General features: G+C 33.2%; 1 protein-coding gene across 1 annotated transcript; it reads left to right on the top strand.

Moving 5' to 3' along the window:
• The first annotated feature begins 450 nt into the window (after positions 1–450).
• Positions 451–2,817, top strand: LOC111877352 (cyclin-D3-2). The gene is made up of 4 exons (XM_023873878.3): positions 451–1,150; positions 1,398–1,599; positions 1,744–1,874; positions 2,395–2,817. Exons 1-4 carry the CDS (start codon positions 668–670, stop codon positions 2,683–2,685), a joined length of 1,107 nt encoding a protein of 368 aa, XP_023729646.1. The 5' UTR covers positions 451–667; the 3' UTR covers positions 2,686–2,817.
• Positions 2,818–15,345: the final 12,528 nt, after the last annotated feature.

Here is a 15,345-nt window from a genome sequence, read left to right as displayed (position 1 = left end):
CCGTTGCAACCATACCAGACGGCCTTACTACATTACCTCGGGGTTACCCTCTAGTAACACCGCCCTATGTTTGCGTAGTTTTCCTCGCGGCACCTTGGCTCCAACTCAACACATCGCTTCAGATGTATAAAACAAAGCCTTAGCGATTGCTTGTTACGTATCAGTTCTAAATAATTTCATATTTGATAAGACGTGTTATTGAAAGTTGTATTCAAAGGATTTAAGCCAAATTAAATTTTAATAAATATATTTGAAACGTAGAATTTCATTTACATAATTGTGTCAATTATTTATAATAGGTCGTTTTCTTAAAAAAAACATACAATAATCAAGGTCATTTTCAATAGAACATATTTACCAATGTCTTTTAACTCTTCATATTATATATCACATATTCATAGTGTATATAAATATATAAAGGTCTCGGTAAACTACTACTATATAGTATATATGTATAAAGACAAGCGTGACACCCGGTCTCACAAAACCTCTTCCTTTTCCTTTGTGTTTTTGAGAATCGAGTCTTTCGATATCCCTGTGATGGACACATAGAGAGAGAGAAAGTAGAGAGACAAAGAGGAAGAACCAATGGATGGATATTGTATGAGAAGAAGTAACACTATCACCACTTTACCCTCTTTCTCTTCTGTCTAATCAACATATCCCCATGGCCATTTCTTCACCTTCATCATCTTCATCTTTCATGGATACACTCTTCCTCTGCGAAGAACAAGATCATCCATGGGTGCATGACAATGATGATGAATATGATTTTACAGAAACCACCCACCAAGATTCTTCCATCAATGTCCACCAAGATTTCTTCTGGGAAGATGAAGAACTTGTATCTCTCTTCACTAAAGAACAACAACAGCTACAAGCACCCCCTTGCACTTTGAATTTTGACATAACAGACCCTTCTCTTTTGCTTGCTCGCAAGGAGGCTGTGGATTGGATCCTTAGAGTCAAATCCCATTTCGGTTTCACTCATCTCACTGCGATTCTCTCCATTAATTACCTCGATAGGTTCCTTTCCAGTCTCCATTTCCAGAACGATAAGCCATGGATGATTCAACTCCTCGCTGTTACTTGTCTCTCCCTCGCAGCTAAAGTTGAAGAAACTCAAGTGCCATCTCTTCTAGATCTTCAAGTAATGCTTTTTCGTTTTCTTTTTCTTTTGCATAAGTTGATTGTACATCATGCATGAAGAATTGTACCTTAATCTGACATTATCATCATACTTCACTAACTCGCTAATGGAAATCGAACTGGGTTTAGCTTTTTTTAGCGTTGATTTGTTACTCAAGTGCTGTAGCAAGTACTGAATTAATCTGAGTTATCATTAACCACTTGAGTAAATTCCTGTTCTAAAGAATTGTGATTATGTGTTCTTCCAGGTGGAGGACACACAGTACTTGTTTGAGCCGAAAAACATACAAAAAATGGAGCTTTTGGTTATGGCGACACTGAAATGGAGGATGAACCCAGTTACACCAATCTCATTTCTTGATCATATCGTAAGAAGACTTGGATTAAAGACTCATCTACTCGGGGATTTCTTCAAGAAATGTGAAGATCTCATCCTGTCCCTAGTCTCTGGTAAGTTGTACTCCATTAAAGTCAAATCTCTCTTTCACTTTGACCAAAAAGTCAAAATCCGTATCAGATCAATAAGAAACATCATATGATATGGTCTTTCATTCGACTTATCATGTTTTTTTGTTGGTTTTCTTTCAATTCAAGATTCAAGATTCGTGGGTTATCAACCATCGGTACTGGCTACAGCTGCAATGCTTCATGTCATCGATCAAGTTGACTTTTTCAATTCTGTTGACTATCAGAATCAGCTTCTTGATGTACTCAAAACCACAAAGGTTTGTCTCCTGTCCTGTATAGTACTATAATCGGCTTATTAGTATGTAAATCCTCTAGATCAAGAGCCAGTACAACTCTATATGCACATGGTACAACATTTAATGATTCTTTGCTTGACCATACCTTTGACCATGGAGATACAACATAGTTACAATTATACCCCTAGTAGTACTCGCTATAAAGTTCATATCATTAAACAACTTCAAATATTATGAATTTTGATAGAAACATCATATATGTATTTAATTTAATGGGTTGCTTGTTTTATTATGGTGGAAATTCGGGGATCGATTTCAAGATTTTGTAAATCGTATGTTTTTTCAACCATTCAAAAGGGTAACTTTGTCTTTTAATATACCTTTGCACGATATTTTGATTAAAAAATATATGTAGCGTTGAAGATTGTGAACACGCATTAAAGATACTAAAAGATTTATGTGGGTTTAAAAAAAGAATTGTACTTCATGCATAACCGAGTTGTACGCGTTAATTAACCATTGTACATATGCTTGTGCACAGGAGAAAGTAAAGGAGTGCCATGAGATGATCATGGAAGCATCACATCCATGTTCCATAAACCCTAAAAAGAGAAAGCTCCAAGAAGATGAAACCATGAACATTAATAGCCCAGTTGGTGATCATATGGATGCATGTATTACATCATCATCATCAACATCATCATCATCATCGCCCCATCACCATCATCTTCAACCTCCTATCAAGAAAATGAGAATCATGCAGCAACAAAAGCTCGGTTTTGCAGCGTTAAGTTGTCAAACTTTTGCTGATGTCACTTCTAGTCCTCGTTAAATATAATTTGTTAGTGTTGTCGATAACTTTTTCGAGTTTATTTATGAGATAAATTTTGCTAAATTCAAGTATGTTGTTTTAGCAACGGAGTACGAACTAGCTATAATAATATATATTGGGTAAATTCTTTAACTTTTGCTCGTTTATTCATATTTTACTTATAATAATATCCAATAATATAATAATGACGTGATGAATACATGATTAATTGAATATATATTATTATTATGTTTAAGTTTCTTTTTGTAAAATACGTGAAAAATTGAATTGTAATTCTTCTGTGCATGGTTGCCTGCTGGCAATTAGCAATTCCCAATCGAGCAATAAAGGTGGACACGTGGCTACCGAATTATAGTGTTTGTACTGTGGTATATTTTTATGGCTCGAAAGTTCAATTTACTATTTAGTTATGTTGATGACGCTTCGTTGTGTGACTATTTTCAAAATGGAATTATAGTTGGTATTGTTTCGGCTAATATAAAAATACTCTTTTTAATATTATAGGTCTTTTTGAAGGAGTTTAAAATTACTTGTTGAATTTAATTTTGTGATACAATTAATTCGGTGTTTGTTAGAGTTTTTGATTTTCCCTGATTTTAATATGTAAATAAAATTTGAGATTTTATTGAAAACATAGAAGGATTCAAAATGTTGTGAGGAAAATAAATAAAGATGAAGTGTCGCAATCAAAATTATATGAAGGTCAAAAGACAAAAAGTATGGGATGTTGAATTTGGGGGACAGGAAATCTTAAAATATTTATGGGAGTTTAAATGGTCTTGTCCAATAAATTGTTCTTTTGTTTCATCTCTAAAAGTATGGGATATTGAATTTGTGGATGGTTTGATTATTTTGATGGTGTTGAGTTATCATATAAATTATATGTAACATATTTATATTTTGTTATTTTTCTAAATATGAAAATCAAGATTTTTTTGCTGCATGTCATTTTCTCCTTCATTTGGACATATGACATTTTTTAAAATTTTTAAATTTTTTATTTTCCAATTGTCATTTTATTGTATTCTTCATTTTACTAAATTAAAATTTCACATCTAATATATAAGATAATATATATCTAAGGTATTTATTAAAAGTGTGTATATATGTAATGTATTCAATACATTGAAGTCTCATTAATTTTAATAATTCAAAAAAATTCTCATTTTTCTTATAAATTCAAACTTTTCAAATTGTTAAAATTTTATATTTAATTTTTTTTAAATAAACCAATGTAATACATAGGTCTCACACCTAGTAAATTAATATTAGTATTTTTTGAACGGCTAAAATAAATAAATTAATATTTTAGGATCTGTGTTCTATATTATTAACAAAATAAATGATTAATTATCTAAACCACTTTTTAATTTTGTTACTTTCTCCATTAATAGATTCTAACCAACTACCAAATGATTCTCATGGCTCCCTATACCAGATCTAGCAGGGGTATCATTGTAATTTACCTAAATAAAATAGGGTAAACATGAATGGAGAAAGTTAAAAAAAGGTTATCAAAAATTAAATTTGTAAAGGAAAACTATTTTTGGCAAACTTATAAAAGAAGGATCAAATTCGTAGCAAATATTAAATCTAGGTAAAAAAAATGTAAATATTAAAGTTGTAACATGTTGTACATGATATATAAAATCATGAACAAAATTTTATAATTGCTCGTCTCCTTTATCTCTTTAATGAAAAAAGAAAAAAAAAATGTATCATTGCTCCAAACAATGAAACCGGTGAAACCAAAACAATTTGATTAATTTTGGGCAATTTAATCACCAGTTAATTCAAAGTGTTTGAAATTGATTCAAAAAGGTTATCAATTTTAAGCAAGAAACCGAATATTTCAATCAAAATAAACTATATAGATTAATAACAATATCAAATCAAAGTTACTAATATATTAGGATATATTTCTGTTTTGTGCAAAATTAAAATTGCAGGATATCGATGAAAACGTATACACAAATCAAATATAAACTTAAAACATTTTAATTTAAATATGTCAAATCAGTTATAAATCTGTCTATCACAAGTTCCGAAAATAATATTTAAAAAAAGAATTTTTTGATTTTTTGATTTATTTTGCATTTTAAAATTATTTTTAGAATATGTACAGTGTAATGTTCTATTTAGAATATTTCACGTATTTTTAAAAAAAATAGAATTTTTTTATATTTTTTTTAGTTAATTCAAGTTCCGAAAATAATATTTAAAAAAAGAATTTTTAGATTTTTCCATTTATTTTGCATTTTAAAATTATTTTTTAGAATATGTCAGTGTAATATTCTATTTAGAATATTTCACGTATTTTTCAAAAAAAAAAAACGGGATTTTTTTTTATTTTTTTATTTTTTTTAGTTAATTCAAGTTCCGAAAATAATATTTAAAAAAATAATATTCGGATTTTTCCATTTATTTTGCATTTTAAAATTATTTTTAGATTTGGTCTCACGGTCTCACAAAATTAGAATGATCTCAAATGAACCTGAACCTATATATATATATATATATATATATATATATATATATATATATATATATATATATATATATATATATATATATATATATATATATATATATATATATATATATATATATATATAAAATAAAGATTTTATCTGAAAACTCAAACAAAAATGATATAATCATATTTTTAAAATTAATCTAGATTAAAAATCATTATAATGTTTTCATCGTGTTAATACATTAGGGTATATTTCTATTTTGTGAAAAATCAAAATTGAAGGATATCGATGAAAACGTATACACAAATCAAATATAAACTTAAAACATTGTAGTTTAAATATATCAAATAAGTTATAAATTTGTCATCTTAATTCAATTATATATCAATAATAAAGTATTTATCTAAAAACTCAAACAAAATAAGATAATTATATTTTTAAATTAATCTAGATTAAAAATCATCATAATGTTTTCATCGTGTTAACAGTGGCAGATCAACGTGGAGAATTGAGGGTCCCGGGGCTCTACTCAATTTCCGGCTCGTAGTGTAATTTTTTTTTAATTTTTTCTATTAGGTGCACCCGTTTACCCGCTTGAAGTATGAAAGACACCCCTACTAAAATTGTCTACGTCCGCCACTGTGTGTTTAATTTAACCAACGTTAACGATGGATCCAACAACATGCATGCATTATATAAATAATTCAACTTTAAAAGATAAGAAACATATTTACGTAAATTATCTCAAAATAAAAAATAAAAGGGAAACATAAATACACATGAGTTATTTTATATAAATTTGATGTTACATCTTCAAAATAGGCATACAAGTTTCTACCATTTTTAATGAAAATTATTTTTTGGAAATAAATTAAAATAAATATAAATAAATAATAAAATTTATAAAAGTAAATAAATAATAATTAACAAGTTGAAGTAATAACTTTGATAAATAACCAACTTATGAAAACCTTATTAGGTAAGGATGTAAATAAAAAAAGATTAAGGACTATAATCGTCAATTAGGAAACTTGTCATAACCAGGTTAACTTAGTCAAGGATTGTCGCACACTACTAGAAAAACAACTTTTTGACGACGCACAATGCGTGTCGTAAAACGCTCAGACGACACGCAAATGTGTGTCAAGAAAGGCCCTGTCATAACGAGAGACAACACGCTTTTGCGCGTCATCTATAGACGACACACATTTACGACGTGCAATTACGACATGCGATTTACGACGCACAATGCGTATCAAGGAAGGCCCTGTCATAAAGGAAGACGACACGCATTTTGAGATTTAGGACTAAGTGTGATGTATAGAAGTTTAATATAGTTACTTTTAGAAAGTTATGATTTAAGGGCCAATTCCTAACAGTTGAAATTTAACTTTTGTCGAATAAATAGGACTTGAAAATCATAATTTATACGGGGAATGGTTGTTTAGGAAAATATTAAGGTCTTAGTAAGCTATCAAGTCAGAATGTAGGTCTAGGTATGGCTCATACAGTCATACCATGTGAACAATTGAAGTTGAGGGACCATATTAGCCAAATGCTCATAGTGTAACACCTAAGTTCTAGGTATAATTAATTTTATGAATGTAGACATTTAAGGCTTAAACCTAAGACTTTGTGGTGGCCACGACGTAGTAATGATAGCACCACGACGTGGCGGCACCCGAGTGAAGACACATTCTTCTTGGGTGCCACGATGTGGCAAGATATTGGCCATGGCATGACATCTGTCTGCATGTAAATCCTAATTTTTTTCGGCCTTAAGCCCAATTTAAGGGATGTGATGGATAGGCTTTGCTCACCCTCAGCCTCCATCACCCCCTTTCAACCTAGAAGCATTCATAGCTTCCATTGTTGAGTTTTTGAAGTTTTGTGGTGATTTTTTGTGAGAAGAAGAAGAAGGCATCAATTGTGTGAAGTGTTGGATTAGATGTCTAAGCCCATAACTATTATTAGTATGTACTAGACATGAGAGTAGCATGGTCTATTTGGGTTGCATATCATCAGGACAATTTGTTAGGATAGACTCTTGAGAGAAGGTTATATACGATTTATTAATATATTATAAGTTCTAATATATTAATATGAAATCATATGTTTTAATTAGTATTGATCAAGAATTAAATTGGAATTAATTTAGTGATCAAAAGAGACTAATTAAATCTATAGGGACTAATTATGGCAATTAGTTATATTTATATGTGTTGGGCTTATGATCCATGTTGGACCAAGCTTATGTATGGATATATAAAGAGTTGGGCCACATGAACCATGGATCATAAAACCCATAGGTATGGATTTGGGTTATACCCATGACCCTTGGAATCCTACATATAAATATGTTCATTCATAGACAAAAATGCCAAGACTTGTTCTTGGAATTCATATGGATGGTTTTTGGTGTATGAAGATTCTCTCTCAAATGTCTACCTTTGTCCATGATGTGTTGTGACTTCAATTGAGGCTTCCACACTATTGGGGCTAAGCTCTTAAGGCCAAATACATCAAGACTTCGAGCTACATAAAAGGTATGTTGCCCTAACTAGTATCATATATGGTTTCTGTCAAATGTATGCTAGTTATAGTTTTAATGCATTGGAAACCATTTGCATGTATAATTAGTGAAAACATAGATCCAAGGTATTTAGGGTTGTATGTTCACCATAGGATGATGTAGTATACAAAACCCAACAGTGGTATCAGAGCCAAGGCTTTGTTTTCAATTATAATTGATGCAATGCTATAAAAATCGAATTTCTGGCTTTCTGGATTGTGGACTCGCCGATTCCAAGAGTAAAATCATCCTACTCGTTAAGTTGGTTCATACACTCGGCGAGTAGGAGGCCTTGAGTGCAAATTTTCGACTTTTAAGGCTGGAATTTGACTAGAATCATTACCCTAAGCAGTTTTTGAACTTATAAACCTGTTTTTGATGTGGTAATGATCATTCTAATCCAATTCAAAAGATAATTGTCAAAAAATTCATGTTTTGTATTAGTTTAATGGTTAGGCTAATTACATGAATATTATTTGATTTGAATTGTCTTGTTCATATGAGTTTAATCTAGATCATAGTTTCTCTTGACATGTTTGTTTGTTTATTAGATGATCTAAATGACCTTTAATGGATTCCATAACCAGTTCTCAAGTTATGGAAAACCAAAAGTCTTTCTTGTTAATGAGTCTTTAAAAGTCACGAGTTATGTTTTTGAAGAGTTTTTTTTTTCCATAAATTGCTTTATGACATCCATAACTTGTCCTCAAGTTATGGATTTTCAAGAGTCTTGCTATTAAAAGCCATATTAAACTCATATGTTATAGATTCCAAATTTTTTTGAATTGTTGAAAACTTGCCCCCAAGTTTTGGAATTTCTGAAGTTACACCCCATGTATACTTTAGTTCCAAACCCTAGAATTTTAAATAGTTTAAAGTTCAACCCTTATACAATTATAATATTATAGGTTTAATATATATATATATATATATATATATATATATATATATATATATATATATATATATATATATGTATATATATATGTATATATATATATATATATATATATATATATATATATATGTATAAGAGTAAAAGTCAATCTTACCATTAGTAGGTCTCATTCATGAAGTCGGTCTATAAGGGGGGGGGGGGGGGGGGGGGGTTATAAGGTTACTGCCTATAAAATGACAGTTTAATGGGTGTCCACTCTCACCCACCGTTTCCTTGACTGGTGGAGGGTCGTTATCCAAACGGGTAGGACATGACATTAATTCTGCTTTCATTGAAAGTATAATGATAAATATTGTAACAGCCCGGATTCCCAGGTATTAATTTATTCTTTTAATTTTTGGTGTTTTGTGAGGAGACTCGGCGAGTTGGAGCTCAAACTCGCCGAGTATGACCGCGGTTTGGGAAAGGGTTCGCGTCCGGACTCGGCGAGTCGAAAAGGTGGACTCGGTGAGTCCATGCTGTTTAATGAAACCCTAATTTCTAGGGTATGAGACCTATTTAAAGGGGCTTATGGCCGTCATTTGCGGCCACCAACCCCAAAGAGAACCCTAAAAGAGTCCTTGAGCGTTTTGTGAGAGAGAAGAGGAGGATCTTTGATTATTTGTGGGTGATTTTGCATATAGAAGAGGATCAAGGCAAGAGGATACCAAAGGAGGTGCTAATCCAGTGATTCCTGAGTCCAGAGACTTCATTTGAGGTAACCATTCGTTCCTTTCTTAGCCCTTGGTGCAAATCTTAGAGTTAGGGCTTCTTTGTGGAATGATTCATGGGGTTATTGGCCTCTTTTTGTGTTGATGCTTTAGATTTGGACCCAAAGAGGTCCAGAGACTCTTTTCCCTCAAGCTTTATGAGTGTTAATGGAAGCCATGAGCTTAGAATAGCATTCTAGAGACCATATCATCAAATAAGGCCTTTGGACCTTTGCATGAGCACCAAGATTGTAACTTTACGTGATGAATGTGCTTGGAAGGACTGGATCTATGAGTTAATGGAATGGATCTGACCTCAGGAGTGAGTTTGAGTTCATGCATGGCTTAGACTCGCTGAGTCCGAAGAACAGACTCGGCGAGTAACATGAAGATTGTCCATAACCACTCAGCGAGTGGTCTTGCCGAGTTAAGGGGTTGACTCAGTGAGTAGGGAGAGTTAGAGAGGGTTGACAGGTGGACTGAGTCGAGCTGGAACTCGCCGAGTTGTTCTTGAGACTCGACGAGTTGAGTCGTGGTGTCCCCGCAATTCATGCCAGGTGGAACTCGTCGAGTCATGGAAGTACTCGACGTGTCAAGAGAGGATCATATGGAGTCAGTGAACACGTATAGACTTGCCGAGTCTGGTCAAAGTTGACCGTTGACCAGTGTTGACTTGATAGGGGTAGTCAACCTTAGTTGAGAAAGTGTTAATTAGAGATATAATGTGTTATAGGAGGATTATAGCTCGGAGGATCGAGCGCGAGTGATTTCCGGGATTTGCGAGTTATCGAGATACACGAGGTGAGTCTTCTCACTATACTTTACCTTGAGTAGGTAATCAGAGTTATGTGACAGATTATTTGTATGCTATATGTATGTTATGTGTTGTACTGCATTATTTCTATGTGATTTATGCTGTGCATGTTTATAGAGTTGGAACCGGAAGGTTCCCAGAGTTAGAACCAGAGGGTTCACAGAGTAGGGTCTACGGACCCACAGAGTTATAGCCTCGAGTGGCTAATATGTGTTATGCGTGGTATTTTGGGGAACTCACTAAGCTTTGTGCTTACAGTGTTGGTGTTGTTTGTTTCAGGTACTAGTGATGACCGTGGGAAGGCGCCGGCTTGATCAGTACACACACATGGGATTTTTATGTTATGTGATCTTGGGATTCTTTGTATGACATGGATTGGAGTTTCAAACATCGATGTTTTTATGAAAATTAAATGAATATGTTTTATATTATGCGAAAAATTATTTTGAAATTTACGGTGTTACAAATATAAAGTAACTAAACTTTATTGAATTCCCAATCTTAGTTACTTTAGGAAAATGTGAATTTGGTGCTAACCCATGAAATTACACTTTGCACCTTACCAAGTCGTTGGTGGAGCGTGTGTGGTTAACCGACACACTAACATGGAGTAATAAGAGTGGCAAAGGGTAACTTAATGTTTATCATAGATTGGTGGAGCGTGTGTGGTTAACCGACACATCGATTAGGTGATAAAGTTAAGGGTACCAAGTTAATTTGCATGGTTATTCACACCTTGTTTGTGATCCTCGACATCCCAGTCACAAAATTGAGAGGGCACAACTGAGATTTAAACATGTCATTGAAATGTTCAATGAATCTCAAAAGATCTAGGAGTTTCAATCCAATCAAACCCCAATATCCTATCAGGTTTTCATGGTGGAAATTGGTGAATCGTCATTCGCCTACCTTCAAATATTTTATAGCTTGGATTACGGCATTCCTATTCCAAGTTATAAAATATTGTGTTGGGTCCTAGCCTTAATATTTCATATTGGGTGTTATATTAAGGACTTAAATCAACTAACTTGAATTTCTCCCATTGTAGATGTCTGGTTCAGACAACTATGATCTTCCCAAATCTCTTGGAACAAGCTTTCCTAATGAAGATGATGTTCCGCGATTGGATCATGAAAATCATACTTCTCTTCCTCCACCTCTTCCAATTATTCTCCCTAACCCACAAGTTCTTGAAAAGTTCAAGGTCAATCAATCCCTATTGGCAAGCAAAGTCTATATGTGATTACAACTTGGAGATGAAGTTACATATCGACAGGCTGGGAGAGTTGGGTGTCGAAGTCTCGAGGTAGCTGGCTGTTGACTTGGTTCTTCAGTCACTCCCTGATGACAGATCACGACATGACCCTTATTGATCTTACCTATTTGTTTGTTGTTGTTGAATCGGCAATGATTTAGGGCACTGGTAAAGCAACTTTGATTGGAAGATCTACTTCCCAAACTTTCATGGACATTGACAATGGAAACATTAGAAGTCCAGAAAAGCTTTCTCTTCCCAATGGAAAGGGATCAACCATGGTAAATTCATTTGACCAATGGTAAAAGAGAAAGGCTAATTCTGAGATAGTCTTGTGTACCATTCCCAAAGAGTCCATATGTTTCTTTTGCCACAGAGAAGGGGCATTGGTTGCAAAGCTGCCCTATTTACCTGAGAGATCATAAGGATGGTAAAGTCAAAATGTTTGACTATACTTTAGGTAAGTCCACTATCTAACTCTATTAAGTTCCTATTTGGAGATTCTTATTACATGATGTGACTAGGTCGCATTTTGATGTTTTGTAGAATCGAAGAAATGAAAGGGAACTTAAAAAGAGTAAGTTGATTCTAATCGTGAATAGATGGATTTCGATCGCATGGTTCGATGATCAAAATTTTGAGCTGCTGCTTAAGAGTTATGACAAATTGCTTAGGAATGCATAATAACATAATTTTCATATGTATTTGCATTGTAAGGATAAGTTTTTCCGCAATTTCAAAATAAAAGGAAAATTTTTTATTTTATTTATTTTAAGTATCATTACAATGGAATTTGTGAAAATTTTTGTTTATATGATTCCATTGATAGCAATATTGGAAAATGGATTTAATTCTTTCGTTTGTGGTAGTGTCATAATTTACCAAATAAGGAAAGATTCTCATCACCCAAGTTTCAGTTGGATAAAAACTTGGAATCATGCAATTTTTATTGTATGATGAATGAGAATTTTGATCTTTGGGAAATTAAGACTAATCATGCAACTTGTATTGTTCACATGTATATGCGAGTCAAGTGAAGGACTAGGAGATCGGGTACACTTGGTTGCGTGCTGATCAGGCCCACCACAAAGAATGATAAGGCCATTCATCATGATTTACTAAGGTTTAGTAAATATGGTTGTTCTTACAAGTTTAAGTATAATTCTGAAACATTGGAAAAGTTTCAATGTATGACAGGACGAATGAGAAGAATCAAATTAGATAGAAAGATAAAAGTTTCTCCAATCTGAAAAGATGGGAGAGTACTTCAATATCCTGTTTTATGATCATCCTAATGATTATGGAAAACCATATCACAATTGATCCTCTAAGGACATCTTAGTGCACTTGTTTGACTAAGAAGAGGAATCGTGAATTGTTGAAATGGTTAAATCAAAAAGATGAATCATACTTTGTTCCAAATTTGAATCTTAGAGTAACACTCCAAGATCGAGCCTTGAGTGACATAATGTTGAGAAGGTTTAAAACACTTATCAAATGTAGAGTAAAATGGTTTCTACTCTTGTACATTTGAAATCGGTGAGTTGTGATGTTTTGGATAAAACAAAGACCAACTAAGGCCAATTGTGTGATGTGTTTGTCTTGATAAGAATCCACACTAACTCTTGAATATTTGCTTTGTCAAGGAATGGTTCTTGAAAAGAGAATCTTATATGTCAAGAGGTCAGTGGGACTCTTAATGATCTTGAAAAGGGTCTCAAGAAATAATCAAGAATAAAACCTAATGTTCATCACTAGCACACGACTTGAGGTTTATAGCCTATCATGTTGACATATTCTGGTTTCCGTGCCCATTCCAGTTAAAGTTAACTTTGAATGTGACTTCTATGAGTTCTCAATTGTTTGCATAACTACCTAGAAGCAATGGTAGGCCTTCTGCTACCAGGTGGCAAGAAGTTAAGATTAAACAAGTTCAGTCCATATAGTTTGGATTTGTCACTAACCTTGTCTTGTGTTTATGGTTATGACAAATTTTCATGGATAGGAACACATACACCTTAAAAATCTAAGTGCCATAAGGTTTCTCTCCAATTTATGGAAATGATGGTGAGGAAACACTTTCACTAAGTAGATTTTTAGCAGATAACAATTGTGATATTTGCATTCTCAAAGTCGTTAGTGGAGTGTGTGTGGTTAACCGACACACTAACATAGACTAGTGAGAATGGCAGAAGGTCTAAACATTATGATTACGACATCCCTCTTCGTAATTGTTTAGACACACATGTGAGCTATCTTAGGAAAGGTGTATGAAATCGGTAAGCTTAGACAAAGGTTTATCAAAGCATCTCGTATAAGAAATCTAAACTTTGGTAAGAAAGTCAATAAGTATTGATTTCTAGAAGTCCAGCTGATTTCTAGATACATGTCAAAGCTAGTGGGAGCATAAGTGATATGCTAATAATTATCATGTTAGTGGGAGCATGATTATTATGTTTAGTATTGCAAGTTAGCAATGTTAATTATAGAAAACAAAAGGGTTTCAATTCGTGAAGTTGCGGGGGTTGAAAAGTTGTTTGCTATAATTAAGGGAGAGAAAATTATACTTTATTACAAATCTAAAAGCTTAGATTGTGAGTTTTTAATCAAATTTAGTCATAATTACATTATTTGCGTTCTAAAATTTGATTATGATTGTTGGATTAGTGTCTAAGTCCATAACTATTTTTGTATGTACTTGACCCGATGGTGCATGGTCCTTCTGGGTTGCCTTCACCAAAGCAACTTGATAGGATGAATTATGGAGAAAGAGAGGATTAATTATGATTTATTAATATATTATGAGAATAATATATTAAAGGAGAAATCATATTGTTTAATTAATATTAGTCAAGAATTAATAAGAATTAACTTTGTGGCTAAAAGACATTAATTAAATAAAGGGGAATAGAACTGTCAAATGTGTGATAGTTGAATATTAGGCTAATGGACTCCATAAAGGATGGAGTGGACGAATTCTATGAGGAAACCCATTAGAAATTGTCCAAGGCCTCTAAGGAGGGAGTCTATGGGTTGCTTAGGGCCTAAACAGTTAAATTAGGGTTTCCTTGTTAGATAACCCTAATAGTCTCACTATTTAAGGACCCCTAGGGCACCAAAAACGTGGCCAACTGATTTCTTAGGGTTTCCACACGTTTTTGGGTGCCTCCTCTCTTCTCATTCTTCATCCTCTTGCTCTTGGTGTTTGTGAGCCATTAGAGGAGTGACACTTGTGACTCTAAGCTTTCTAAAGCCATTACAAGGAGGATTTGAGATTGTTATTGCTACATAACAATCAAGGTAAGATCTAAACCCCAGTCTTATGTTAATATGATTAATAGTATGCTAGATCTAGGGTTTAAAGTCTTGGATGAATTGCATGTACAATAGAGAAACCTAGATCTAAGCATTAGGGTTTGCATGAGCACATAGGATGTTCTTATGGCTAAAACCCATCAATGATTACGGCATCCCTTTTCATAATCTGAATTTTGAGAACATGGAAAATACAAATAGAAATATTATAGCAAAAGACTGGTCTAGTATCATGTCTTTATGTGAGACATCATGAATCGTGTCCCGTATGCTTCGGATATTGGATCGATTACATGTGCTGTAATATTCATCTGTTCTAAATTTTTCCAAATGCCTAGGGCATTACGAGGGAAAAGTACTAGAACTGGATATGACTAAAATGATTAAGAAATTGTCGAGGACAATCTGAGGTTTACCAAAGATTGGTTGCTCATGGACAATTGGAAGTATAGTGTTGATTTTGGAAGGACCATATTGACATATTCTGAAAGGGGGCAACTCTTGTTCAGGAGTGATATTCAAAATGGGAATGTGGAAATATTTCCATAGGTGGAAGTTATTCATTAAATCTGTGTAAGAT

The sequence above is a fragment of the Lactuca sativa genome, chromosome 5 (genome assembly GCF_002870075.4).
Source record: "Lactuca sativa cultivar Salinas chromosome 5, Lsat_Salinas_v11, whole genome shotgun sequence".
Lineage (NCBI taxonomy): Eukaryota > Viridiplantae > Streptophyta > Magnoliopsida > Asterales > Asteraceae > Lactuca > Lactuca sativa.
Note: the sequence above shows the minus strand (reverse complement) of the source record. Positions and strands in the feature narration are given on the sequence as shown.